This window comes from Cynoglossus semilaevis, chromosome 18 (assembly GCF_000523025.1).
Source record: "Cynoglossus semilaevis isolate Cse_v1.0 chromosome 18, Cse_v1.0, whole genome shotgun sequence".
NCBI classification, from domain to species: domain Eukaryota; kingdom Metazoa; phylum Chordata; class Actinopteri; order Pleuronectiformes; family Cynoglossidae; genus Cynoglossus; species Cynoglossus semilaevis.
The window spans coordinates 7,519,538-7,546,843 of record NC_024324.1 but is presented as its reverse complement, the minus strand read 5'-3'; the positions used below and the strand labels follow the sequence as shown (position 1 = coordinate 7,546,843).

Below are 27,306 nucleotides of genomic sequence, written 5' to 3'. Positions count from 1 at the left end.
CACTTTCAGGAGACACAGGAATATATCTACAGTCTGGAGCGATGACTTGCGTCTGCATAATTGCGGCCTTTTCACTGTGTTTCCCCATAAGCTGTTATATTTCTTGTGACACAGACAATACATTTTTCTTTGGCCTGAGGCCACAATTACATTAAGCAGACTATTGCTTAGTGTGACGTACTGTCTTTTTAAAAATAATATCCGTGTGAGCCACGCAGTTAATGCGCCATGAATGAGTTTTGGAACCTCAAACCTCAAATGCCCTAGAAAAGCCCATTCATATAACATGCTTGTTCCCACCAAATGACACACTGTTTTTCTTTTTCCTTTTTCATGCACATATACTCTTTGTGTACATCCTTTTGTATATATATATATATATATATATATATATATATTTAAATATTGTTTGTATATTTCATTTATTTTTGCAAGGCATTCTTTAAGTGAACAAGCATTTATTGTTTTTTTTTTACTTGAAATCTATGCAGTCAACTAATCAGAATATTTATTTAAATTAGGATCTAAAAATATAAGGACTCTATTGTATTGGTTTCTGGGCCATCAGTGGCGGGGCATCAAATGCATTTTAAAGGCTGTGAGACCAAGTGATCAGTTTAAACATGTTTTCCTAGCGCGCATCTGAAGATCACTGTGTTCCTGGTGTAAATATGTGACTGGAGAGGTGTAAATTAACTGTAATTGTCCTCGGGTCTGACGAGATTTTATTTCAATGAATATTTCAGCGCAGTATCACATTGAGAACGACATTATGATTTTGTTTATTCTTCCTGAATGAATAACGACGCAGACGCAAAAAGAAGGTAACGATGAGCTAACGGCTCACGCTCACTCTTAGGTGTTATGTAACTCTTCTAGGAAGCTCCAAACTCTTACAGTGCTACTATGTTGATGCTATTTGATGCATACAGTTTAAATACAGGCCTTAAATGTGTTTAGTTTGCCCCTTTTACTTTGCTTCTTTTGGTTGGACGGTGGACAGTGGTCTGGAGGTGAGTTTATCTGTAATGCCCTCAGGAGGCTGCTGGCAGTGAAGAGGTGTTTGTCTGACATGTCCTTACATGGGAAGACACCTGGGGCAACAGTGGTCTCCGCTGATTGTGTATAGCGGTCTTTCACGCTGGTCGTCACTAACGAGCTGTGTATATTCCCTACAGTACATGCCCTTTGTCTTGTCCTTTTTATGTCGAGGAGAAGTCTCAATAAGTAAATCACCATCGACCAGTAGATCACAATGGGAGTGTTAGTAGCTCATGAACAACTAGAATAAAAATACAGACAAAATATCTATGACTACATGAGTAACAATACATGTTTTGAACCATACTGTGTCGTACAGCTTCATTCATTTCATTAAAGTACCTCAACATATCATGTACAGTATATATGAAGTACTTTAATGAAAAAAGTAAATGGATTCTTCCTGAATTAAGTAAATTAGTAAAACTGAAGTACATTTTTTCACTGTGTCCCACTTGGGCCCGGTAGCAAAGACCCACAGACCATCACCAGTCCATGGGTTGAGGACCCCTGATTGTGATTGTGTTGAATCAACAAAGTCTGAAAAACAAATGTCAGATTTCCATTGACTTCTTTTTTTTTCATATGTTGTTATGCCTTCCTAGTCGCGGCCTCATCAGCGTTACTCAACAGTGATCACAGTGAGTTAAAAATATCACTTAAAAAGATCTTTGTAAACCAAAGTGCTGTTTATTTCATCCTAGAGTCTGGGGTGGAGGGGTGGGGGTGTGGGGGGGTTGTGTGTGCTAAGTGCAGTTAATGACTATGCTAGAATCATACTGCACCATTACAAAGTTACATTTTAGTTTCCTGTAACATCTCTGATAAATATGAGAAATGTTTTTCATTTTTCTCTGTATAATCAACCAAAGAGAACAAAAACAGGACTGAACCTTCCTCTGAGTGCTCTACTGTGCTCTGTGGCTCAGTTCTGGATGTTCTGACAGCATTATCTCGCTAATGACACGATCTTATTAATCTCATTAATAATGCATGTTTTGACTTAAACTCGGGATCAAATCGGATTTTGCATTGTTTCCTCTTTGAAGCCCGTGTTCATCCGTGCCGTACCTTATTTAAATTCAGAATAGCCCACACACTCAGATTAGGTAGCCTAGTCATACATTCTTTATGGCTTACGCTCCCACTGAATCATCAAACATGTTGTGAGGGTAAGAAGAAGGACCGTCTTTGTTTTAACTCTGCTGCTTATAATTTATTCTACCTTAGTTTCTCCGACCTTCACTGGCGATCGTATCTCATCATTCAGAGCTTGCATTAACACTAGCATCTGAGCCCACCTCCTCATCTGACATCCTCTGGCCTGCATCACTGTAGTCGGATTTAAACACACTTTTATGGTAATTATCACCCACACATTAATCTCTCTGATGGCACAATATTAACACTAATCGCCATGTTGCTTTTTGTCTTGTTTTTTTTTTTTTTATTCTCCCAAATGGCTCAAATGCAATTTTACTTTCGATTTCTGGAGACACACACAATGGCACACACTTGAAAGCCAGCCACGCATTGAAAGCCAACAGCTGTGCAAAATCCTAGTGATTAAAAAAAAAGAAGTATTTGGCCAACGCAAACACACATGACGTCAGCTGCATTTAACTACAGGGCCGGAGGAATGAGGATCCAATCTCATATGATAACAGGAAATAATCTACTCGGTGAATTTGAATGTCAGGTGTGAAATGCTACAATTGCTCTGTGTATGGAATTGGACTTGAGCACAGCAGCTATGCTCAAAGGTCACAGTGTGTTAATCAGAAGTGCAGATGACGTATCCGGTCGTGCCAGACTTGCACTCACCTTGGTCAATTTCAGGATGTATGTTGCCTCAATGTCACTCTGTGTTTGCATAACACAGTGTTTTTCAACCTTGGGGTTGCAACCACTTGTGGAGTCCTCTGGAATGTGCAGTAATTAATTGTGGTTGGCCAATTGGTGGAGCCCGACTCCTTAAAATTTTGGCCCACGCAGCTTGGGAGCTAGCAGACAGATACTAGTTTTGCTGTCTGAAACATTTAAAAGTTCCAGAGTCAAGTTTTTAAAGTCTTTTACAGTTTTGGTCAGATCATTTCTTTCCTGTTGCTGTCAGTTAGCCATTCGTCACTGACAGAGGGAAGTCTGTGACGTGTGTATGTGGCTGTGTGCCAGATTTCACTTGAGTGACACATTGGGAGTCACCTTTTAGATGAACAAGTCTAGTGTGAAGAATGTCTGCCTTCAATTTTGGAGGCACTGAAGAACTAAAAGGGTCACTGCAACACAGCCACACATACATACGACAGCAACCAAACAGCGGGCCTGTGAGCCATGTCTGGCCCACTACCTCATTTTATGTGGCCCACACTAATGTTTACTGGATTGGTTAAATGCAGTGTTCAAATTCTGCATGTGTATGCATGGCAATTCTTTATATATTTTATTGAAAAAGTTGTTGCAGTCTGTTTAAATGAATGTTTCAATTTTTCGCCTGTTGAGAAATTAAATTTTGTTGAGAAATTAAATCACTGTCTTTCATTTTAAACCATCTAAAATCATTTTAAAATTCAAATTGAAACACTGAAAGAATCAACAATTCCCAGTTTTCTATCAGTAGCAGAATTAATATCTGGATTAGAATTATAAGCATTTATCATTTATCATCAATATCATTTTCCATGCCCTCTAAGATTCAGATGGTTACAAAATATACGTCTCTGTGTTAACACACTTGCAAATGTACGTGAGCACAGCTTTGTCTGTGTGTGTTCTCACACCAGGGCCACATGCTGATCTCAGCTGAGAGCTGCAAATGAGAGATTTACACCACATCAATAAATTAGGCGATACCTCGGCTCTCTCCCACAGCGCACTTACATTTCTGCACTCAGAAAGAGAGATTAGGGAGAGAGTGGTAGAAACAGTCTCCCCAGGAGGGGCAGATGAGAACGTATGATGATCCTGCATTGAACCTCACTCCGAAAATACCATTAGTAGAAAAAGGGGCACCTAAGAGGAAGAATATTTTAGCCCACGTCCCTGAGATAATTCTGTCGTACGACAGGAAGATTTGATTAAGCAAAACATTAAACAGTAAAAATAGGAATATGGATTACATGGATTGAACAGAGGATTATATGCTGCAATGCAGTAGAACAGTGATTCCCATTTAGTGGATTGGATCGACTGTATCTTTTTGTTTTTTGTATGTCTTTGATTCACAGTTTATCATTAGTTTTTAACTGGTCGTGAAGACAGATAGAGAACATTGAGCACATTCCTAATCTAGTGCTCAATTATACCAGTATGTTACCAATCAGTCTGAAAGTATGGGAATCAAAATGTTTTAGGAAATATGTGTACGTGTGTAGCACAAATAATTGATCAATTAGTGCACTAAATCAAAGTGCATTTGATATAAAGCAAACTTACTTGAATTAAAAGTTAATTTAATGTGAACAAATCGAAATTAATTAATAAAAAAGATGCCAATTTAAATGGACAGTGTGAGTGTGTGTGTGTGTGGGGGTGTGTGGTTAAGTTTTGAAAGGTTTCAAATCACAATAATGGTTCTGAGTTTTACAAAAGTTCCAGAGTGGGCGCAGCTATCAGATGAGTCATATTGTCACTTCACTGGTCTGATAATGCGCAGCTGAGATGAGAGCAGAGACAGGAGAACAAAAGAATGAACGCATTTTACCATCCTTGATGATAACATTAATGTCAAGGTGAAAGAGGGGAAAAAAAACATCAAAGTTAATGAATATTTATGGAGACCCACAGTAAAAGCTGTTTTATTTTGAACAGGGACAGACTGGCCTGGTGAAGATAGCACTTTAAGGTCCGAACAGGGACAGACTGGCCTGGTGAAGACAGCAAAGTCCTGCGCAGACTAGCGTTTAATGAATATTCATTGTTCATTGTCCCAAAAACAATTTGCTTAATGCTCTGTTTCTCTTTGCATGCATAAAATGTACATACGGTTTTTGCTCGCGTTGTTGGTCAGATGGTGTTATTTATCTCTACTGTTGGTTATTCAGGAAGAATACTCGCTTATGTATGTGAGTATTTATATAAGAACTACACACTGTTTTTTAGGCTACATTCACAGCCTACGTTTGTAGTCCGACTCAGGCCAATTCCTTATCGGAATCACTGCAAACAATCATGTCACATTTTCTCTGACATTTATGTCAATGGAATGAGACAGATGTCACTATTCTGTGGAGACGGCAAATTAAATGCAGATATGGATGGAATAGGGAATGCAGACCATCATTGAAGGAGCTAGTCAGTGGGAAGATCAGGATTGTAAAGGTCTTCTTGCTCCCAGGACATGAGGTAGCATCAGGAAGCTAGACTTTTTCACCTGCAGGTCAGTGCTTTGGAGAGAGATGAAAGATCGGCTGAACAGCGATAGCGCCAGTGTTTGAGGTTCTCAGATTGGTTGCAAAGTGATTAAATTGTTTGACATTCATTGTGCAATAGCTTCCATGCCATAGCCTAACATGTGTAGCATCCATATTGACTTCAGTGAACTTGTAAACCTGTGATATCAGCGCTGTAGACTGGGTGATGATTTTGTCTATAATGTGCAATAAGACCTTTTAGCTTTTTTTCTACTGTTACTTCAGCCTTTTAATGATCCATCTGCTATGAAGTCACACACGTGTCAATGTCACTTCAGTAATATATGAACATTGTTTTTAAAAAAAATCTAGTCATAACTGGGATGAAAGAAAAAGAAGCCAGACTGTCAAAAGTTAAACTGATGCATTTCCAGGTCAGGAGCTACGGTGTTGCTATGGTTACTTCCCTCACAGCCCCTCCCGAAATAGAAGATGTCTGATGAATGAGAAGAACAACAGCTACTTTATATATGGTGTAGTATTCTATTCACATACTGGCAGAATGAATAAGTAAGGCCAGACATTCTGGTCTATTAAAGCTGGAGGTAGACCTAATGCAGTGTCCAAGCAGCTTTTTTTCAGTCTGGGTCCTTTTCTGTCACGTGGGCATCTAAATTAACTGATATATGTGTGTGTTGTCGTTACTGCACACTTTCTTGTGATGTCACAGTATCCAGTGTGTGATCTGGACGAACTGGGCTGGCTGGAAATTGTAGATCTGCTGATTTCTCATTTATCTTCATATTGTATTGAGACATTTGTGAGATGGTGCCCAAAAAGTAAAGCAGGTTCCATGGACATCCAAATGAATTAACGACACATCAGACTAGTTTGGACGCATCAATGTTTAATTATCCTAAATGATAATAGAAAACCTCTTAATTAGCCCAGCAGCATTTATTAAAGTGGATAAAAGATCTAAAATTTGTCTTGGGTTTAATAAAAGAGTGGCACATTATTCACATAATTATTTATAAATATTGCAAAAATTGAAAAATCTCCTGCCCTCTGTATTATCCTGCCCATTTATCCCTTCCGCTTTCATTAGCCGTTCAAAGCTCAAGAGTCATTCGGTGGCCACTCGACAGCGGTGTGAAGTGTGCGCAATTCCCAGTTCCTTTTGTGGAACATGTGCACAGTGTGTGTGTGGAACGCCGGAAAGTCTTAACAGGATCACATAAATCCTGTAAAGTAGGGGGCCACCACAGTGTTTCATTAACCTAGGCCGCAGGAAAGAGCATTACTCTGAAAGCACACACGTTTCGCACAGAGGCATTTTGCACTAGCGTCACATGCAGTAACCTTGATTGGAAGTGCTATACCAGGAAGACAACAGGGCTGGTTCAAAGCATTAGCACAAGGATGGAAAAGGAAATAACAATTATTAGAAAGAATATATTTGCCTTTCTCTTTGCACATTGTAGAAATCTATATTTAAGCTGGGCTTTGTTCAAATATGGGGGTAAAAGCAACGTTGAAAAGTCTGCAAAATGTCACAGTATGACACGTAACTACACGTGCTTTGATGTAAGTATAAATAAAGGCAACTCAGCAAATAGCAAGCAGACATCCATCGGTCTGATTTTGTTAGTAAGAATTCCCAATTTTACAAATGGGCGTGTCAGTTTTGCAAATTGCAGAATGCATATTGCAAGCAGTAAATTGCTGATGTGGTTAGCAAGTTCTAATTACAAAGACAAATCAGTGAGCAACTTTCAATTTTGAAAGTCTGCAGGTTATGAGTTGCAATTACAGACCGTGGTTTGCTTCTGCAGGTCGTGATTTATGTATGCTAATTACTGTATAATCTGTGCTTCCTGGTATTAATGGTGGAAACACGGCTCCACACTATTAAAACTCTGGGACCCTGAGTGTCCTAGGTTGATTTGTTCTGCTTTGTAAATTGCACCAATTTACATTGTTTTGTGGACCCACATGAAACACTACACTTCTTTAAAAAATAGCATTTGATCAAGTTTTCCATCATTTCCTATATGATGTCTGTTTGTCATAATGTGAAATTACTTAGTTACACTGTTGAAGTCGGTTTTGTTTTGGAAACAGTGTGACACCGTTGTTAAACCGTGCCCATTACAGAAACATGACATCGCTTGGCATCATGACTGTTGATACATTTTTTAAAAACATAATCCTTTCACAGTTCTGACAAGGAAAATGCTGGGCATGGCCAACATCTCCATTACCAAAATGAACCTGACTTCAGTGAGTGAGCTGCCCGGATGTCACTTAGCAGCATAAAGATTTGACATTAAACTTGTTTTTCTACATCTTTTTCTGGATCACAATAGTACTTTAGTAGTCAGTGTCAAGTCTAGGTCACATGACTTTTTCTTTTTTTAATAAATAAATAAAATACACATGTCTGTGTATGTATGTGACTCTGTTCACCAGCATAATCATTGTCTGAGTCAAAACCAGCCTTCTGGCAGCCCCTCTCTGTGCTGGTGGTGATGGTAATAGTTTGCCAGTGCCTCAGGGAACTGCTTAGCAGTCAGTGGTGTGTGTGTGTGCGTGTGTGTGTGTGTGTGTGTTGTTTGCACCTATCAGCAGGCAAGCCCAGGGCAGGACACTGAATGCATGTTCCAGCAGCCAAGCCATCAACCTTTTTAATCCAGCCCAGCAGGGTGTTGGTTTTGTGTGTATGGTTGTAGCCACTCTGTGTGTATGTTTGAATGGTTGACAAAAAACTCTACAACTGCAAAGAAGTTGGTGAAATGTAGTTAAGGTGGACTTGGCGTTAAGACAGATCCTCGAACTGCACGTCCTCATTTGATTCTGACTTATTGCGAATATTGTACCCTATGTGATTCTTACTACGTTTGTCAAAGCCCCGTCAAATTTGTCAAGTTTCATTTGCACATGTATCCGTGATGTGTCTAATTACCTCCCCCTCCATCTTCTTTCTCTCTCTCTCTTGCCTGCAGGACGAATGTCATAGGATGAACACTGCTGGTGGGGTGTGTCTGCCTGTGCTGTCCTCTATCCTGGCTGTTGCTGGGACTCTGGCTGCTGTGTCTGCCTTCACTCTCGCTCCTCTCTCTGCCCTGGCCGGGGCTGCCTATGGGGTTGCCAATGGCATCCCCAGCACTGGGGCAGAGAGGGCCCCCTCACCCATCTCTACACCATGCTCCAGTCTTGTAGCTGGGGTCCTCTATGGATCTTTCTCCCTAAGGGAGCTTTTCCCCTCCAGGGCTCCGGGCTGCTCCTGGTCCCTGGAAAACCCCGACCCCACCAAGTATTCCCTCTACCTCCGCTTCAACCGCCACCCTGTTATCTGTCGGACACATTCCCCCATGCTCCTTTCCCTCGATCACCATCTCGCAAATCAAAGCTGTCCCCTTGATTTACAGTCATCGACTGCCAATAACCAGGACGTCATCGATCTCTGCGGCAGCCAGACCAACTCAGAAGGACCGTATTCGTTTCTGCAGTTTGATAAAAACTTTGTCCAGTTGTGTCTCACCAGACATCCGGCCGTCGACGAGCTTCAGGTAACCAAGGATTTATTGGAGCAGAGACTAGTGGAAGTGTTGCTCATCAATAACGAGAACTCCAGTCAGTTCACCTGCGGCGTGCTGTGTCGCTGGTTCGAGGAGTGTTTACGCACAGGGCACAATGGAGAGCAGGAGGTTTCTGATGCGGATGGCTGCGGAATGACCCAGACAGGATGTATCTGTCCGAATCACAACATCATGGCGCCACCTGTTCCTCTCCTCCCAGAGACACCCCACAGTTTCAGCAATGGCTCTCTGGCTCCTGATGACTGCTGTGTTACTGAGCTGCATTCCAATGATGCAATCGCAATAGCGCCGAGAGATGTCCGACAAGGTAGGGCTCTGTTCCTGTCATATAATGAGAATGTGGTTTAGCATTGCTTTTCCTTCTTGATCACATTTCACTAGGACACATATTATGTATATTATTTATATTTGCCATTATTAGAAGTTCTACAGCATAATGTGACTAAAAATGCATTTTTCTAAACATTTATTCAATCCTATAGAGTTCTGTTTGTGCATGTTACTTACAGATTACTGGAATTATAAATACAGGGAACTGTGTTCTTCCTTCCTAAACATATTCAGAATATTAGTAAACTGGAAATAAAAAGAATCGCTTCTACACAGGGCAAGATGATATTCTGAGCAGATCCAAAGGCGGAAGGCCTACTCAAACCTCTTGATTCAGGAAAGGCATTTTTTATATGCTGAACTTTTAGCTAAATTTGATCAAACATCATTATTAACTTGTGTAAGTCCTACGACAGTTCTACAGTTGATGTTGAAATCGACTCAATTTACATTACATTACACATTTAAATAAGCTTGCTTGTATTCAAATCTTTGCCAGAAAAAAACATTCAGTTTTATGCTTTTTATAAACAACCAAGACTAATTATGGATGTCAATGTCTTTCTGGGTTCCTCCATATGGCCATGGCGTTTATATTCTACATTTTATTGTGCACATTAAGCATGTTGTGATAAAATTAGAATGAGATTAATTTCGACACTAATGCTCTGTCGTCAAAACCAATAATAAATGTAACCATACGTACGGCCTAGCACACATAAAACACTGATATTAGCAAGCACAGGTGCATGCATCATTTACACATAGGTGCACCTGTATGCAGGATCATGCTTTGTCTTTTTGATATGTTTATACATCTGTTATTAACTCTGAGTAATTGAGACTAAAACATTCACCGAGATGAATGTGACAGATTATATACCAAGAAATAAAAGGGTTGTTTTTCTTCCAGGAACAGAGAATTAAACCGTTTCCTTAAGGTGGCTTATGGGCATGTTTGCATAATGAACAGCACCAATTAGAGCTTGGTTATTATTACTGGCCTGCCACAAACTCACCGCTCACTAACACACATAGTGAAAATCTCTCCGGAGAGCTCTGAGAGCATTTACCTTGCTGACGGGAAGGTTATCTTTCCCTGGGTTCCATCAGTGATGTTTAGTGTGTGGGGGTGTTAATAGTTAGGCGAAGGGACACACAGGGACAGGAGTAGAGAGACGAAGAAGGACAGTGTAGCCGTTTTACTTAGTCGGATGTAATGCCCTTTAAATAAAGTAAGAGTAGGCCTACAGTAACTGCTACGACAGAGATCACTACATGATCAGTTTGGCTTTCGATCTTATTCTGGCTCTTCTTCTGTCTTTTCTGAAACTGCACCAATAACCTGGAGATGGCTGATGATTTTCACCCATGTCCATACTACATAGAACGGAATAATCTTTATTTTCTTTTGGTGAGGGCAGGGGTCACCCATTATATTTGTCGGAGGGCCAGCCTGGTCCCAGTGTAAGGGTAAAACGCTGCACAAATTTCGAGCAAATATGTATGTAAAGCATGGTTAAATATCAGTCTAATTTCCATATAAATAGGGCATTGAAGACAATTCATGCTAAATTATGCCATGTAAAGAGTTTGCTAATTCTCTTTTTCCTTGTTTACTAGGTTAAGGCATATATCATGGGTTTTATTAAGCATAGAAAGGCATCAAATATGGATGACACGTTGCATAATTGAACAATTTTTAAATTATACACAGCCACTTAATTAGCCCTGCTCCTGTTAGGCAATATAATGCATTATTACATCATTAGCAAAACCATGCAGTACTGGAGCGTTGAGGAATTAAAGTCTATCGCCCCAACTATTTTGTATTATCCAGATACATGGTGCAAACGATTAGATTAGATTAGATTAGATTAGATTAGATTAGATTAGATTAGATTAGATTAGGTTTGATTCAATTCGATTCAATTCGATTCAATTCGATTCAATTCGATTCAATTCGATTAGAATGATATTGGTTGCACGATGGAAACTTGTTTCACTGCCGAAACAAAGGAACAGAGGTTAAAAAAGACAAGGCTGTTTTAAATTAAAAAACAAATAATACTGCAATATCAGTAAATAATGGAACACATTTTAGGAGTAGCTTTTGATTTTTATGAAAATATGCTTTATTTACTCAATCACAATTTTCCCTTTTGTTATCTGCCAGATTTTTCAGCACAAATTAGCCAGTCACAATAAAGTCAGCTGGGTGTTGATTCCCCACCAGCCTTCCTAAACTAATTATGTATGTTTTGCTTGTTGAAAATTATCCTGCTGTTAAAACGCCTTTACAGTCTGGCTGGAAGAAAATGTATGACTGCCTGTGTTTACTGAAGGGTAATTACCCTTGTTTACGCAAGGTTTGATATTTGGATAAATCCTCCACTGAGTTTTGGCTGTTTCCACGGTGACCTCCTCATTGTCATTCTTCATCTGTCAAAAAAAAAAAGAAATCTGGACCCTGCAAATACTTCGGCTTCACCAAACAGACAGAGACCATATTGATAGCAGTGACAGACAGTAGCTCATTAGTCAGAGAGAAGACAGAGAAGGAAACAGGACAACTTTGGTGATAAAGCTCTCAGAATAAAACTTCAGTGGTCGACCTGGTACATGACACAGAACTAAATGAGCCCTGGTTTCACCTCCTAGTCAGAGAGCGACTTCACTCGTTACGTCTGCAGTCTTTGCCTGAGCCCCAGGCCAGCGAAGAGAAGGATATATAAAACTAGAACTGAAGTAAAACATCAAAAAAAAAAAAAAAAAAAGTGACGGAGCACAGAACCTTCTGGAGTAAATATTTAAAGGATAACCTGGAGACATAGAACCAGGCAAATCAAGAGCAGACTTTAAAGAAATACTTTTTTCCCATGTGTTTTCAGACTGAGAGTTGTACAATTAGCAGCTTCTCTTCAAGACGCATAGAGAAGTGGTAGTTCACTGACTAGTTCTAACTTATATACCGGTTCGGGACAATAACCCTGGTTGTGAGGGATTACGTCAAACTGGCCTGGTGTTGTGTTTTGTTTGCACTTGAAATATAATTATATTCATGTAGAGATTCTGCTCTGACATGAAACAAACCAGTAACACATCAGTCCAAATCAACATCACACGTGGTATCGCAGCAATCAGTGTCAGAAATCAGACAGAAAAAAAATATATTTTTGTAAACCAACTGGCTCATGAATACAGACACCCTTTTAATATTCGTTTCGCAGTACATTTATTTTACTTTTCTAATCCCTGGAATGTGTGTGAGTTGGCCTTTGATTTTATTTTTGAATTATTAATGGATGAAGGCAGATCAAATATTAATGGAAGCCTTATTAGAGATTCTGCGGCTGGAAATAAGAAGCATGGTTTTGTGGGCCGAGCTGAAAGCAAATGAGAGGATGGATTTGAGCCGGTGTCAGATCTATCATTACAAGTAAAGCAGTGAAAGTGTCTGTCATGATGGATGGTGTCTTTCTCCAGGTGACAGTGAAGCATCAGGCTTCAGGGGTGGAGAGCAGACACAATCATCAAGACGTAAAGCTTTGGAGTTCCTCTTCAAACACCTGATGATTTTCATACGATTAAGAAATGGAGCTTGGTCATCAAACATGTCGTGAGAGTTTCTATTGGCTCAACCTGCTATTTATTCTAATGATGATTAATCAAAAGGATCTAGGACATAGCCGCTTCACATCCGCCAAAATGATGTGGAAACGCCACTGTACTTTTGCAGTGTAATATTTGGCTGACGAGGAGGCTGATCCAAATGGGATCGTGAGGATGCTGAGAGGGAAGCCAAACAGTAAAGGTGTGGGTCATTACAGGCAACCAGCGAATTAAAAAAGCTATAAAGCTCCATAGGGCCGGGGATAACTGCAGAGTCAGGTCAGGTGGCTGAATCTACGTGCTTGTCCAAGGATCCGTCTCTCTGCCCGAGTCACAGAATCTGTAGTTATTACAGTACTAAATTTTTAAACACAGTAATGTTTAAGTTTTAAATACCTTAACTTTGCAGGGCCTGTCTGTTAATGAAACACATAAATTCTTTAAGTATGAAGAATCGACTAATTAAACCTGTTTAGGCCACAGAATGAGATACCAATGTCCATATGGTCCTCTGCAGTCATAGAACAGATTAAATAAAGACGAGGATGTTTCCCTTCTAACAGGCCTCCCAGCCTGTGCTGTGAAACCTCTACAGATGGTCCAGAAGACTTAGCTCTTGACAAAAGCTTCACTCCTTACATCTTCTCTTGATATCTATAATTTAGCTTTGGTTAACCCCAGCAAACCACCACGCCTCACCTTGCCATGACATTCAGTTTTACATGGACCGGAATGAACCGCACCGAGAGGCTGGATGCTCCAGGCTTTATTTCAATCAGACTAAATAAGGTTAATGTGAATGCCCCCTGATAGTGAACGGTATTTTGTCTGAACTGGTGATTTATCCAAGGTGTAGCCGGTCCTCACCCACTGCCAGCTGGGATCGACCCCGGCTCCCCTGTGACCCTTAACAGGATTAAGCTGTAGTAGATGAATGAATGAATGAATTAGTAAAGTCTTAACAGCAGTTAACAGGCTAATGGTTAATTATTAACATCCCCGTTACAGACTCAATGATACTCCCTCCGACTCTAAGATACTCCCTCTGTCTGTTCTCTGTACGCCAAGCAAGCATAATGCAGCATACTGAGTGAGAAATTAAGCTGCTGAAAACGGTGTCCTCTGCCCCCGGTGCATTTGCAGTTGGAGTTTATGCAAGCACGACACATTCAGGTCACATCTGTGAGGTCTTCTAGGGAGTGGGAAGACAGACATAGTCGTATTTAAATTCAAGACCTTGTGTCCATCTTCTTCATTTTGTTTTAAAAACTTTCTTTCAAAGGAAACCAAACAAATGTCTTGTACAAGCAGGGGTTTTTTGTCCTTAAGTGAGTTTGCAGTTTATATATATATATATATATATTAGTTTATTTTTTTGCACTTGTGTTTACTGTGCAAGCGTCAGTATTGAAAACTTAAAATACAAAAATTATTTGTTTTCTTTTTGTTTATGTCTGGAATATCACTAAATATGTATAATTGTTATCAATATATCTATATTAATGTTGGCCTTCAACTCACAGGTAAGAACTTGGTGAAGTTTATATAAAATCAGGGCCTACAATTATAAAGGCTGTGGTGCAGGCATGTAGATTTTGCATTTGCCATAACAGTGAGTTTTGTATTCTCGTGGATTTTGTTTTGTGTGTGTAACGGTGGAGAGAAAGACAGAAAGAGCATTTGCAGAAAAAAAATGAGAGGGAGATAAAGAGTAAGAGAGTGAGAGAGAGAGAGAAAGACAGCTTGGTTTTGCTCAATGAAAGGGTGATCTGGTCCCGAGAGTTCCAGCCAAATCCCAGTTCCTTTTCTCTCTCTCTCTCCCTCCCACACACACTCAGAGTTGCCTCCCTCCTCATGGAATACAATCTGGTAATTAGAGCAGAGAGAAAAATGTTTGTGTCTGTCTGCATGTGTACGTGTGCGTCTTCTGCAGCACGAGAGCGTGGAAGGCTTTTATTTTCACACTGTGCAGGAAGCGGTACGTACAGGTGTTTAACTAACCCTAACCTCTGCCAAAAAACATGCGCGTGCGGTGAAAAATGTACACGTCTTCCCTGATGACAAAGACTAATCGCTTGGTATGCAACAGAGTAGTTGTGATTTTTTCCCTACTTAAATTAATGAAGCAAAACTGCATGTGTCCTCTCTGTGTGTAGCACTGTGTAGTTGGCTGGTTGAAGGACTGTGTGCTCAGGGTGACTGTGACAACGGGATTAGTATTCTGTGCTCGTGAGCTATGGCTCTCTCTCTCTGAACGGGCTCAGCACTGAGCCCCTTTATGCTCCAGCAAAGGCCCCTGCACACACACACCTTCACACACACAAACACGCTTTGTCATTTATAATCATTGCAGTTTTTGCAACAGATCTTGGCGGATCAGTATGGATTGGTATACAGTACTGGGACCTGGCTTGGCCGTATTTCAGTTGAAGACTTTCCTGTTGATGCTATTAACAATTGCATTAATCAAAATTACATGACAATACAACATTTACTATATGATACACAGATGGCCAGATTTTACTAGTTAATTTATTTAAATTGTCTACCAGTGCATTGTCCATTTGTCTGATGTCCTGACTCCAGCAGGGACCACCTCGGGACATAAAAAAGCACCTGTTGTTGATAACGTCTCACTACAGCCACCCCTACAGTATTAAGGATTGTGTAGGATGACCATTTTTTAGGGGGGAAAAAAATCCAATTGCTCTGGCTTGCACTACGACTGAGGTGATAGTGTCCCTGTTTACAGCAAGCCACACATTAGATTAGAAGTATTTGGGCTTTGGTATCGGAATAGATGGGCTATAGTTGTCTTTTTGATGTTTCATCCTGATATTTTGACCATTGATGAACCAATACCGATCCTAAATATTGGATCAAGCCATCCCTATTATAAATTCTATACCTCTGGATTGTCTTTTCACAACTAACAGCTACATTCATTGCCTTAAGCCATTCAGCAGCTTAGATGCCCTGAGCACTATTGTTGTTAATCCAAACAAAACATTATAGAGCGCCACCTTCTACATTTGTTGGCAGCCTGGGGATTTGGACCATCTCAGGCCACCAACAAATGTAGAAGGTGGCGCTCTGTAATGTACCCCAGGTTCACCAAACGATTTCTAGGATTATTTCCAGCCACGAGAAAGGGATTAGGAGATAGAACATGAATTTGATTTAAAATAATAATGTACAAACTTTGTGACATATCCAGGTTGTTCCTTGCCGCTCTTGCATTAACTATTTTGTCTCTATCCATTCGTGACATATATTTTATATTCATCTATTAGACTTTCATGTACAGCAAAGAATAGTATGAGATTTCATGAAAACCCCTGAGGATTTGACTGGCTTTGGGATATAGGAAACGGGTCAAAGGTTGACTCAGAATGAGGTCCATCACTCTGTCTGCAGTCAAAGAAAACCATACAAGCAGCCAGGCCTTCTGCTAAATCTAGCTGAAAAGCGGGATATTTTAGAAGGCGAGCGTAAGTTTTGTGCACAGGGAAAAGAAGGGAAGCAGAGGGGATTGGTTAAGGCACCAGTGGGCCAAATTAGCCAACCTCTAGAGACCCCGCTGCTCCTACCTGCCAAGAGAATGAGAGCGTGGAGTGTATATGATGGTCTGAGTGAGACGATGACAAAAGGCCTCAGAGCGACGGTGTCTCCAAAGGCTCCACACAACTTTGAGGTAGTTGGAGAGCGACTTGAAGATGAGGGTAGTAAAGAAGTATATACGTATACACACATTGGCTCATGAACAAACACGTAAGAAGTACATACTCTGTGGTCGATTAACTGCCAAAAATAGATGAGCATCCCACACCTGTGGCCAGTACCACATGATACGATTCCTCAGGAATTCAAACATCTTTTTACCTATTGCTTGTTTAGTTATATTTTGATAAAATGTGTTATTAAAAAAAGAGCAACTTTTGTCGTGTTAGGAGCTGAATTTGCAGCTTGGCAGGGACTCACAGTACTTTTCTTGCCTGGTAAGGGCCGTTACTTCTCTGCTACTGCGTCCTCAAACAGGCAGACACACTTAGCAATTAGCTGATGAATAGTGACGCATTTAGCAGCTAAGCATATTGCCAGATATTTCCCTTAGGATCTGATAGATAAATTCTTCACTCACGCTTCCTGGGTGGCTCGAAACATAACAAAGTAAATCTGGTGTTGCTGTGTAATTGGTTGGTGTGTGATGTATCAACTCACTGTATTCCAGACACCTTGGTAAAGTTGCTTCACAGTCTTCTAATCTGTTGACCTAATGCATATTTTATTAAACTGAACTTTTTTGCTCTCTTCCTGCTTTTATTCAGCGACTATTATTAAAATGTTTAATTTCTAACACTATTAGCGACATTGCCACAGCCTAACTGTTGACATGGATTTCACTGCATAAAACAGTCAGCAGGGGGCCACTTAGTGGAAGAGCATGTACCCTGCCTTTGCCCAATGGCTGCTGGGATTAAAGGGGGATTAAGCGATGGAAAATGAATATTTGAAAGAGTTTCGCAGTAATTCTCTAATGGATTGATACATGTGTTTTTGCTGTGCATGTGTCGATTTCTTGACGCTTAGCTTCTCTAATTCATCTATATCTGCTTCACATTATTTTGGATCAGAGAATAGTTAAAGATAAGATTGATCAGGTAGTTATCCCACAGAGTCTTTCAACCCGTATAGGCTGCTTTAGGAGGTGTATGTAGGTATGTGGTTTGCCTGGGGATTAAACATTGATCATTGTAAGGCCGACGTGATAACCACAAACAGTGGTGCCTGAACCCTGGGTTTCTGATTAAATCCATTTAGCTCTATGGCGCAGTATGTATAGTATATTCACATTTTAGTTTTATTTGAACTGCTCATGATCTACCGGCTGTCTCTTTGGGATCTACTGGTAGATCCCAAACTAATTATCGGGCACCTCTGTAATAGAGGACACTATTAAGTCGATTGTTTTTGTGGTACATTGTTTTTTGGGTCCACTTTATTCCAGTTGCGTGCGGGAAGTTTTATGGAGACACGTGATGAACAACTGGCCAGCTGGGCTCACATCAGTTGCTCCGTGATGCGTACGTGCTCATATACAGTATAAGCACGCCAGCGTCGAGCACGTGTGGATTCCTGACCACATGTGCACATGGATGTTTTGAAAAGATTATCCAACTTCACGCAGCCGTTGTCGAGATTTACAGCGGCAGCGTAATTACCCCGTGCTTCCACACAGTGATTAAGTGAGGGAGCGACTGGTCACCTCTGCGGCACGATGACACTGAAATAGCCGCTGACACCCAGTTATCTAATGGTTTTCTCGAGGTGCTATAGCTACAGCTTCCGTCTATTTCTGGAAGTGACCTAATGGTATTGTCACCAGGAGAGACATACGGAGACAGACGGCAGGTAATATTGAAATGAACTAGCCAAGGGTATGACAGATTGCCCACCATTATGTAAATGCAGTTGTTTTACATCCCAGTAACAGGACAAGGCTAATTTAATTTAGTTTCATTACTGTGTGTTTTATAGTAAAATTTAAATCTTCTAAATAGACGCATTGACTTTCCATATTTAAATAAGAACCTGATGGTATGGTAAACCCATGCTTAGGTTCTGGCTGTCACCCACAGCTCCTCTTTACCCATAAGATGTCCTTCAGGATAAGTGTCACAGGGACACTTTTCCCCTGAAATGTCTCCTCTGGGGAGCTCATTTGTGTTCATCTGGCCTGACGTGAGGGGAATCTGTTTGCCAGACACAGGCTCACATGATAGACAAGGCTATTTATCGCGATATACAGGAAAAGGAAACTTCCCCAACCCATATGTTCCTGCATTCTATGCATGAACACACACACATACATGCATACACCTACTGGGCTGTATGTCTACGTGCATCCACTTGTTTTTCACAGATTCAAGCATGCACATGCAGATAGCAATCAGTTGTCTCACACGGGCCTCATGTCTAACCATCATTTCATCACTGTGTGTTTCGAAGGCTAGCGGAAAAAACACCCACATTGTTGAGTATGAGAATGTTTTGGTCTCTTTTCCTGCTCTGTTTGTTTGTTTGTGCCACTTGGATGCAAACTAACACAATCTCAAAGCAGCTGTGTGCAATACAAAACACTTGCACTCCCACATACACACACAAATACGTGTGTGTGTGCTCGTACATCTCTTTCATGACATTGCTTTGCATGTGTGTGCCAGCTTGTGAACAATGCTTTTATTGTGATGATGTAGTCAAAGACCCATGATGCTCATTGTGAGACCAGATTGTTCAGGGGGCTGATGACACCCATCGAAATACTAGATAAAGCGTGCTTAAATGCATACAATGTGTACGTTTTATTCCCCTGGGGAAGTTTTTTTTTTAAGAGGGAGGTTTTTTACCTTGCAGGGACTGGGAGTCTAGGGACAAGGAATGTCATACTTTCTATAGATTGCACAGTCATTACAAAGAAAATGTGTCTTTGTTGCATGCCCTAAGTAAATGTGTCAAGCTTGACCAGTGATTGACAGTGATTGTCCTCGCACTAAGTCAAAGTAACTGCAAAACAAGTGTGACTTCCTTTTCTCTGTCCCCCTTCCTCCTACTCTTTTTTTTTTTTTTTTTTTTTGTCAGCACACATTAGCATCACCAGCCGGTGTGTGGCAATTAAATATATCCCTGGGCAATGAAGCCCTATTTAGAAATCATTACTAGACAAGGAAATGTTGCCCTGGAAGTTTAGCAAAAACACATGGGAAACCGTGTTTGTCTGACTTTATGTATTTTATTTTAGTGGAGGCCTATGTGTGTATAGGTTTTTCTACTTTTACTATTAGACCCTGGGCTTTGAGATCCTGCCCTGCCCCTCCTCCCACAATATTTACAGGATGACATATAGAAAAGTCAGGAAGAGGAAAGTCACAGCTACAACTCATTAAGCTGGTGTTTTGAGTCTTTGTTTGAATGTATGTCACATTTAAAAGAAGGTTGGTGGATTTTTTGTATGGGTTCGGGAAGTTTCCTATTCCTGTATCACCATAGAAATAATGAAATAAATACTGTAAGTAAAGGTCTCCACTGTCAGTTGTTGCCTCTAATTAGACTTCGCCATTAGGGAGGCTGTGTTCAGGGCAAGTTCTCCAGGATCTGATTACATTTTGCACAAACATTTTATGTTTAATTGTCTGAGAAACATTGAATAATTATCTCATTAGGCTTTTCTTATCTTCAATTGTGAACATACCATTAGATTGGTGTTGTTTTTATGGTCTACATATCTGATAGGATGACTGCAGGAGGAGAGGAATTCACCAGCCATTTTGTTTGACAATGCTGCCACATGTACAAGCCCTTGGTGTAAATTAATTGAACTTTAACCCCACCAGTACACAAAAAGGTACTCAGGCAATACAATAATAACACAGATTATTAATAGACACCTTAACCATGTATTGTTTATGATGCCTTTTCACAAAATTGCATATAAACAATCATACAAAAAAGTCATCTTACTGTTTTGTTCCCCTGATCCTGCGGGGACTGAATGCCCTTTGGATTTGTTGACAGACACACTAGTTTTTTAAACCTTCTGTCCCAATTCAGTGGTTGCCCATGGTGGATTTAAGATTGAGGAGGAACTCTTTTTCATCACATTCTAGTCTCTCTTATTTGATGATCAACAGCTAGTCTGTTTATGCTACGGCAGACGATTCTCATGTGGTCAAGCAAAGCCATTTAGATTGTTTGGAAAGAGTCTGTGTTCCCCTTTGATCTTATTCTAACCTGTGAACTGCATCATATGTTTATAAAATAGAATTCCATTTCATGTGACGTCTGAATTCATTTTGCGCAAATGCACAGGTGCGCCATAAACGTACGCAATAAGAGCTAACAGACTCAAGGGCACGGTAAAATAAATGCCACCAGCTAACACATATGTCAACCATCTTGCATGTAGAGCAACTGAGATACACTGCACAGATGTCTAATCTCACACGTGTGCATACACATACACCCGTATCTTGCAGGCAGATTCTGGGGTTTGAGAGCGCGTATTGATCTACACTCGTCAGCGTGTCCTCTGTAACAAGCGCTGTCCCCGAAAGCACTGCAGGAAAACTGTCAGGTTGAGAGGGAAAATGTGAACTCCTGGCTCTAAACAGAAAAGGAGGCTCAGAGAAGAAAGTTGTTTATTTAAGAGGCCGGGCAAGAAATGGTTATTCTCGGAGAGTTAGTCTCTTCACATCCTCTGCATTATTCTTCTTCTGCACAGCCTGCTTAGAGATTATGAGCAAGGCCAGAGACGCTGGAAACGGAGCACACAGTCTTGATGATAATGATGAAGTATCTAGCCACCCGGCTAACGAGAGCCCAGATCTGCCTGGAGTCTGCCTGCTATGCAAATTCTTCTCACACCGGCAATGAATCAAAGGCAGGGCAAACCAATGTTTCTTTTCGCAGTACTTTAGCCAAGCCATCACTCACAAAGGACACGACAAAGGCACACACACTCACACACCTTCAACACACGGGGGTATAAAAAAAGATGCTATACTTCAACGCTTGCCAACCTCCTCTGTGAAACATCAAACCAATTTCTGAGGCGGAGTTCAAATAGTGAAAACAGTATTATAGCAGATTTAAAATAGATGTGTTGAATAGTGTGATCTGAGCTGATGCTCTGTCCCTGACCTTTGACCTCTAACCCACACCAGCTGGGATTTGACACTGCCTTGGGTTCTAAATGCCTAACAAACAAGTCGTTTCTCTGTCAGGGAGCTGAAACATTGACCCATCAGGCTTTAATCAATGGATGGACCCTCAAAGTGCACGTACAGACAGACAGTCCACCCACTGTCCCTCCTTCCACTCCTTCTAGCAGCACCTCCTTGCTGCTCTCTCTCTCTCTTTCCTTCCCTCACTCGTCTTTTCTCGTTATTCTGTCGCTCCGTCAGGTTGGTTTGCCCCCAGGTGTTGAACTGGCAGAAGTTACACTATGACATTAATTTGCAGAAATGGAATGTCGGACAGAGTCACCTGATCTTTTTAAGGCGCCGCTTCCCATGCGGCAGAAATCACAGCTTATGATGTAGCAGTCATATTTTTTAACTTACATAAACATAATAATTTCAAAATTGGGTGTTTACACAGCTGTTGAAAGGTACAGTATCCAGAAAATGTCTTTTACGCAGAGCAGGTAGCGCCCCCTGCCTCCCTGGCAGTGGTGTCATAAACACAGTTTGAATGCCCTGGTTTTTTCAGTGGAGTTTCTACAGATCCTCAGTTCTACCTTCTGACTGCAGGACTACTATTAATGTTCTGCAGGTGATATTTTGATATTTTTGTCAAATGTTACTTTTACTCTTAGACTAAACCCTGGAGTAAAACTGTTGCACATACATATTCTTCATGGTTTACGTTGAGGGTTCTATGGGATTTATTTCAGCCAGCATTTTGTCAGCTTTACCCAGACACACGTCTGAGTTGGTTTGTGTAGATGGTCACGTGGTATTTTTCTTTTTTTTAACACATTCAACTTGTTTTTTCAGGGAATTTATAGCATTGCAAGCTTAACAGCAGATGTTAATCGTGGTCGGTAAGTGCAGGAACAGAGTGGTGAAGTGTGATTATTGTGTACTGTTCAGGCGTAATCAATCAGGCACCGTCTCACACTGAGCTCACTGTTCTTTCAACTGCAAACAGTTTCCGTTCCCCGTGATATAACAGAAATGTTCTGTCAAAAACTGTTAATATGGTGACAGCACATTTTCCGCTATACCTTGGACGTTGTTAGCTGGTGTGTGTGGCTGCAGTCACTCAGATGTTGCATATTCTGATGTTATTAAGGGTCTAATTACATTTGCCAGAATTTTTTGGATGTTAATATTTGACATGTATTACTGGACAGTTTGGTGGACTGGATCCGGCTCACACGCCGCCAGTTGATTATTACTGGTCTGTTGGCTTGGCAATATTTTCAGGTTAAAGAAAATTGATATCATGACTATTGTCCTTGCAACAAACATTATTCTCCATGTTGGATGCTTTACATTGGTGCATGCAGATTTAAAGATGATAAATACCTGTACTCACATGTCAAACAGGCACAATCACCCAAACAAACAAACAAACAAACAAACAAACAGGCAGTGACAGGCTTTTAAGCCTTTGTCAGATTAATAGTTATTTTCTCTGTGTGGTCAATAAATACTTCAGGGAGTTCCTTTAAGGCTATAAGATGGCTCTCTGCATGTGTGTGTGTGGTATGTTAGAGAGCGTGTGTGGGCATCTAACAGGCCTCATGGGTCAACCTGTCACCACAAAGATGGCTAAGCAGTTGGTCGGCAAGCGGGAAATCAATGTAAGGTGATGAGGCCACTGTGTGTGCGCCACTAAGTGTGTGAACATGCTTCATTTTGTATCGTTTCAATTTACGTTCAGTCAGAGTAGCAAAAATGTCTGAATCTGAAAAAGCAGAATAGCTAGACAGTGACACACAAATATAACAAATAACATATTTGTAATCAAATTGTTGTTAGTAATTAATTCTACAATTTGTTTTTTATACGCAAACATAAAATATATGAACTCACTCTGCAGTTGCTAACCTAACCTAAATGTAGCAGGATCTACGTGCTTTAGTGATGAATCTTTGTCATTTTTGTGGCACAAAGAAACACCCAAATCCCTAAAGTGTCACAGTCTGTGGGCAACAAGCATTTCTGTGAATTTCTAATGGCCGTTGGGCCTGCATGGCAGATAGCAGGTTGGATGGTGGGCTTCAAGGCAAGTTGCTGGTTCCTGATGCAACGTGGGCTGAAGATTACAAGAGAGGGAAGCACTGGAGAGCGAACACTTTCTTCCCCACTCGACGGAGCGACGGAGCTCTCGGCTGCTTGTGAACCCTGCTTGTATAAACGAGCCCCAGTGGTCCTCATTACCCTTTCCCTGGGCGCTCTTGTGCACACAGATGCAGGCGCACATTTCGACTGGATCTGTGACTGTGCGCCAACATTCGTACGTTAGATGCAGGGAAAGAATCGGTTGCACACATGCAGCTATTGGCCTTGATGAATGTAACAACGCCAAGGACCAGTTTGTCTAATTTTTCCAGGACACCTGTCGTGTCCTTTATATAGTTTAGACCTTAACTGGTCGTTGCTACTGTGATGGGTTTGCTAATGCCTGGACTGAACAAGGGGCAAATATTTAGCATAAATTCGTCATATCTTTACTACTTAAATCGAAACATAAGATGATTTTTTTTTCTTTTCCAATAGCCACCACCTACAGCATAGAGATGTATGCACTTGCAGCTCTATTTCCTGGGTCTGTGTGTGTGTAATTAACAAAGCCCTAATTGTGGCATTTGAATTGATTTTAAACACTGGTGCTAGTGAAATGCTGTTATGTAGCGTAAATGGTTCCTGAATGTATAACTATAACAGGGAGTACATAAAAACATCTGATTTTCTTGTAAGTTATTTAAATGTTCCAACTCATGCACACAAGTACCAGATCGTTGGGATCTATTTATTTATATCACCGTTTGTTTGTAGTTGTTGTTTTTTTTTTTGTTTTTTTTTAAGGCAGCAACTTGAAACAGCCTAAGATGAACTGAAAGCTCTTGCACCATTTCTGGTAAACGCAGGCTCTGCGTTCTGTGTTGCGTACTGTTGATGTACATTTGCACATTGTAAAACCTGAGTGACAGAGCCTGGCTGAGCTGTTCCCCAGTCAGTTGTTGTTTTTCAAAGGGTAGAACGTGAAAGGAGTCTTTACTCTCTCGGGGGGAAACAACCTGAGAGGTGTCACATGCAAAGTAAATCACTGTGACTATTGGTTTGTAATCAAGTGATCCACTGCTGTGACATTAGATGTGGTGGATTTTGACCCCAGACCCTACTCTGCTGCAGTTATTTTAACAAAGACACATTTTACAAATACTACTTTAGACTAGATTAAATTACAAACATAGTACAGTTATTTCAACTGCACAATCATTAATAACACTGATAATCAACTGGTGGCCCGCTGGCCAAATCTGGCCCACTGAACCATCCAATGTGGCCCCGGGACTGGATTGCAAAATTGTCAAAGACAAAATATCATTGGGTTCCCAAGTTAAAGCAACTGAAAAAAGTCATTTATTGTTTCACACTTTTCGATAACTAAGTCTCAACAACGGTCCCCAAGGTGTCTGTCCATAAAAAAATTCTGGCCCTCCGTCAAAGATAGTTGTTGACCCCTGACTTATAATATAATCAGCACATGGAGTTCTGATTCAACAGCGGAATGAGATAATGATCCAAAACATTATGCCAGGAAAAAATATTTTAGTAATTTTCCAAACATTTTAATGGTTTATTCTTCATTCCAGTCTCTTCCAGGCCAGGAAAACAACAGTACCAGAGCTATAAAATAATCCCCGTTCAGACAGAGCATCAAACACTTTATGATGTTGTTTTATGTGTCCAAGAACTTAAAACAAATTGTTGTTAAATCACTGTGAAGCGATAATGAAGGCAGTCCGCTTCTTTGATCTCAAATAAACGTGCGAGTCTACGCCTTTGTTCGTGCGAAACACCAAACACCTGTTTAATCTTCAGAGCATTGTCTCATAAAAGTTCATCATTCCTGCGTTCAGAAGTAGGACACCGGCAGGGAAAATACAGGTCGGAATAACAACAGGCAAAACAAACAGCACCTAAGAACTGAAAATTCCAATGAAACAGCACTTCACATTTACACCTCCGCTTCAATGTGTGACGTCTGACAGGGATGGAGTAAGAATGTGTGAGCGAGGTGTGATGGGTGAAAGTGAGTCAAGATAACTGACGGGGGTCGCTAGCCAGGGAGAGAGAGTCATGAAAGTGAGAAAACCACGCTGGCAACACAAAGTGTTAGATGGGAAGCAAGCAGGTGCAAGAGTGACTGATAGTGACAGCGAGACACTGTAGTTCGGGGGCATATTTTGCCTTAAAGACACGGAAACGTCAGAGCTGACAGTTTGTCTTGTTCTATGTTTTGTTTTCTTTGTTACGATAAAAAAAAAAAGTGACAAATCTGCATCTCTGTGTAAATGACATTTACTGTTACAGACGAATTCTAAAAGAAATCTCATATTTATTGAAAAAGTACAAAACTGTGTCTAGAAATAAGCTATGAATAATGAGGAAAATACAAGATGACTTAATTCAAACACAACACAACAGAGAAAATATATGCAGAGATTTTTGTTGTTTTTTTTTTTTTTTTTCTCGTCAGCTCAGTGTGTTGTAGATGGCAGTCATCACTGCAGGGATCCGGGGTTTGTGTCCCACTGGGACGTGCCGAAAGTTCCTTACGACACCTCAAGGCATCGTGAAAAAGCAAAACAAAAACACTTTACATTTGTGTTTTTTTTTTTTTTTTTTGATCATGCACTTCAATGGCAGTTATGATATTTAAATACCAGCCCCACTGGACCATACATTATGAAAAATTGCCAGAGTAACTTCCATCAGACTCTGTTGCTTGTTTCTAATGTAATTAATATTATCAATCACTCTTGTCATATATGTTGTTTAGATCTATTTTCAGCCTTATGGTTACTATTGTAGCTCTACCGCCTGCTGTACAATCCACTTAGCGATAGAGAATGCAGCAAACAATGTATCCAAGGTAAATACAAGAGGTCGTTACATAGAATGTTCTTAAAACGAAAGTCCTTGGTTGCAGAGGAATAAGAGGGAGAAAAAAGCACTGCAGTCAGTGGAATGAAGTGAGTGTGGTTAGTGAGATAGCCCGACTTAATGTGTTTACTGATGTGCATTAGTAAGTCGAGAGACATTTTCCCGATAGCCTCCCTTTGAAAATTACAGGTACTGAGAGAACGGCCATTAGTGAACACCACTGTGGAAATAAAATAAAGCATACGAATGATGGAGAAGAGTGCACGAAAAACTGTCCAGGCTGTACCGTGGATTAGGATTAAACACGGGAAGTCCTTGATTTATGTTAGAATTCCATTCCTACGGTACGTAGTACTCAATTTTTCAGGACTCACATACTGCGCATAAGTACCCTTGTTACTCACCTAACACAGTGGTAACATCACACTCTAGGACATAAAAACACCAGAAGACTCTGACTTATGCCTGAGAGCCACAGTGGATGGCGAAGAGTTACCAAAAAAATCCCACAAACAAAAGTAAAATTGACGGATGTAGACAAAGCCGTCTTCTGCTGTAGTGCCGATTGACAACGTGTCCTCAACTAGTTCCCGTGCAAACTTAACACCATACATCACAGTGATGGAACAAGACCTTCTTATTAAATTTACGGGAGATGGCGACATAACCACTAAAGGCTGTATGTCCAGGATG

General features: G+C 40.6%; 1 protein-coding gene across 4 annotated transcripts in view; it reads left to right on the top strand.

The window, feature by feature from the left end:
• Positions 1-27,306, top strand: part of adgrb2 (adhesion G protein-coupled receptor B2) — a 165,683-nt gene that overhangs the window by 37,167 nt on the left and 101,210 nt on the right. For 3 of the 4 annotated variants that reach the window (XM_025065397.1, XM_025065395.1, XM_025065394.1), the window contains exon 1: positions 7,927-9,299. In XM_025065397.1, coding sequence (XP_024921165.1) covers positions 8,342-9,299 — 958 coding nt within the window. In that variant the 5' untranslated portion in view covers positions 7,927-8,341. Of the gene's footprint in view, positions 1-7,926; positions 9,300-27,306 lie in introns of those variants that run through there. The other variant, XM_025065396.1, reaches the window with a different exon arrangement.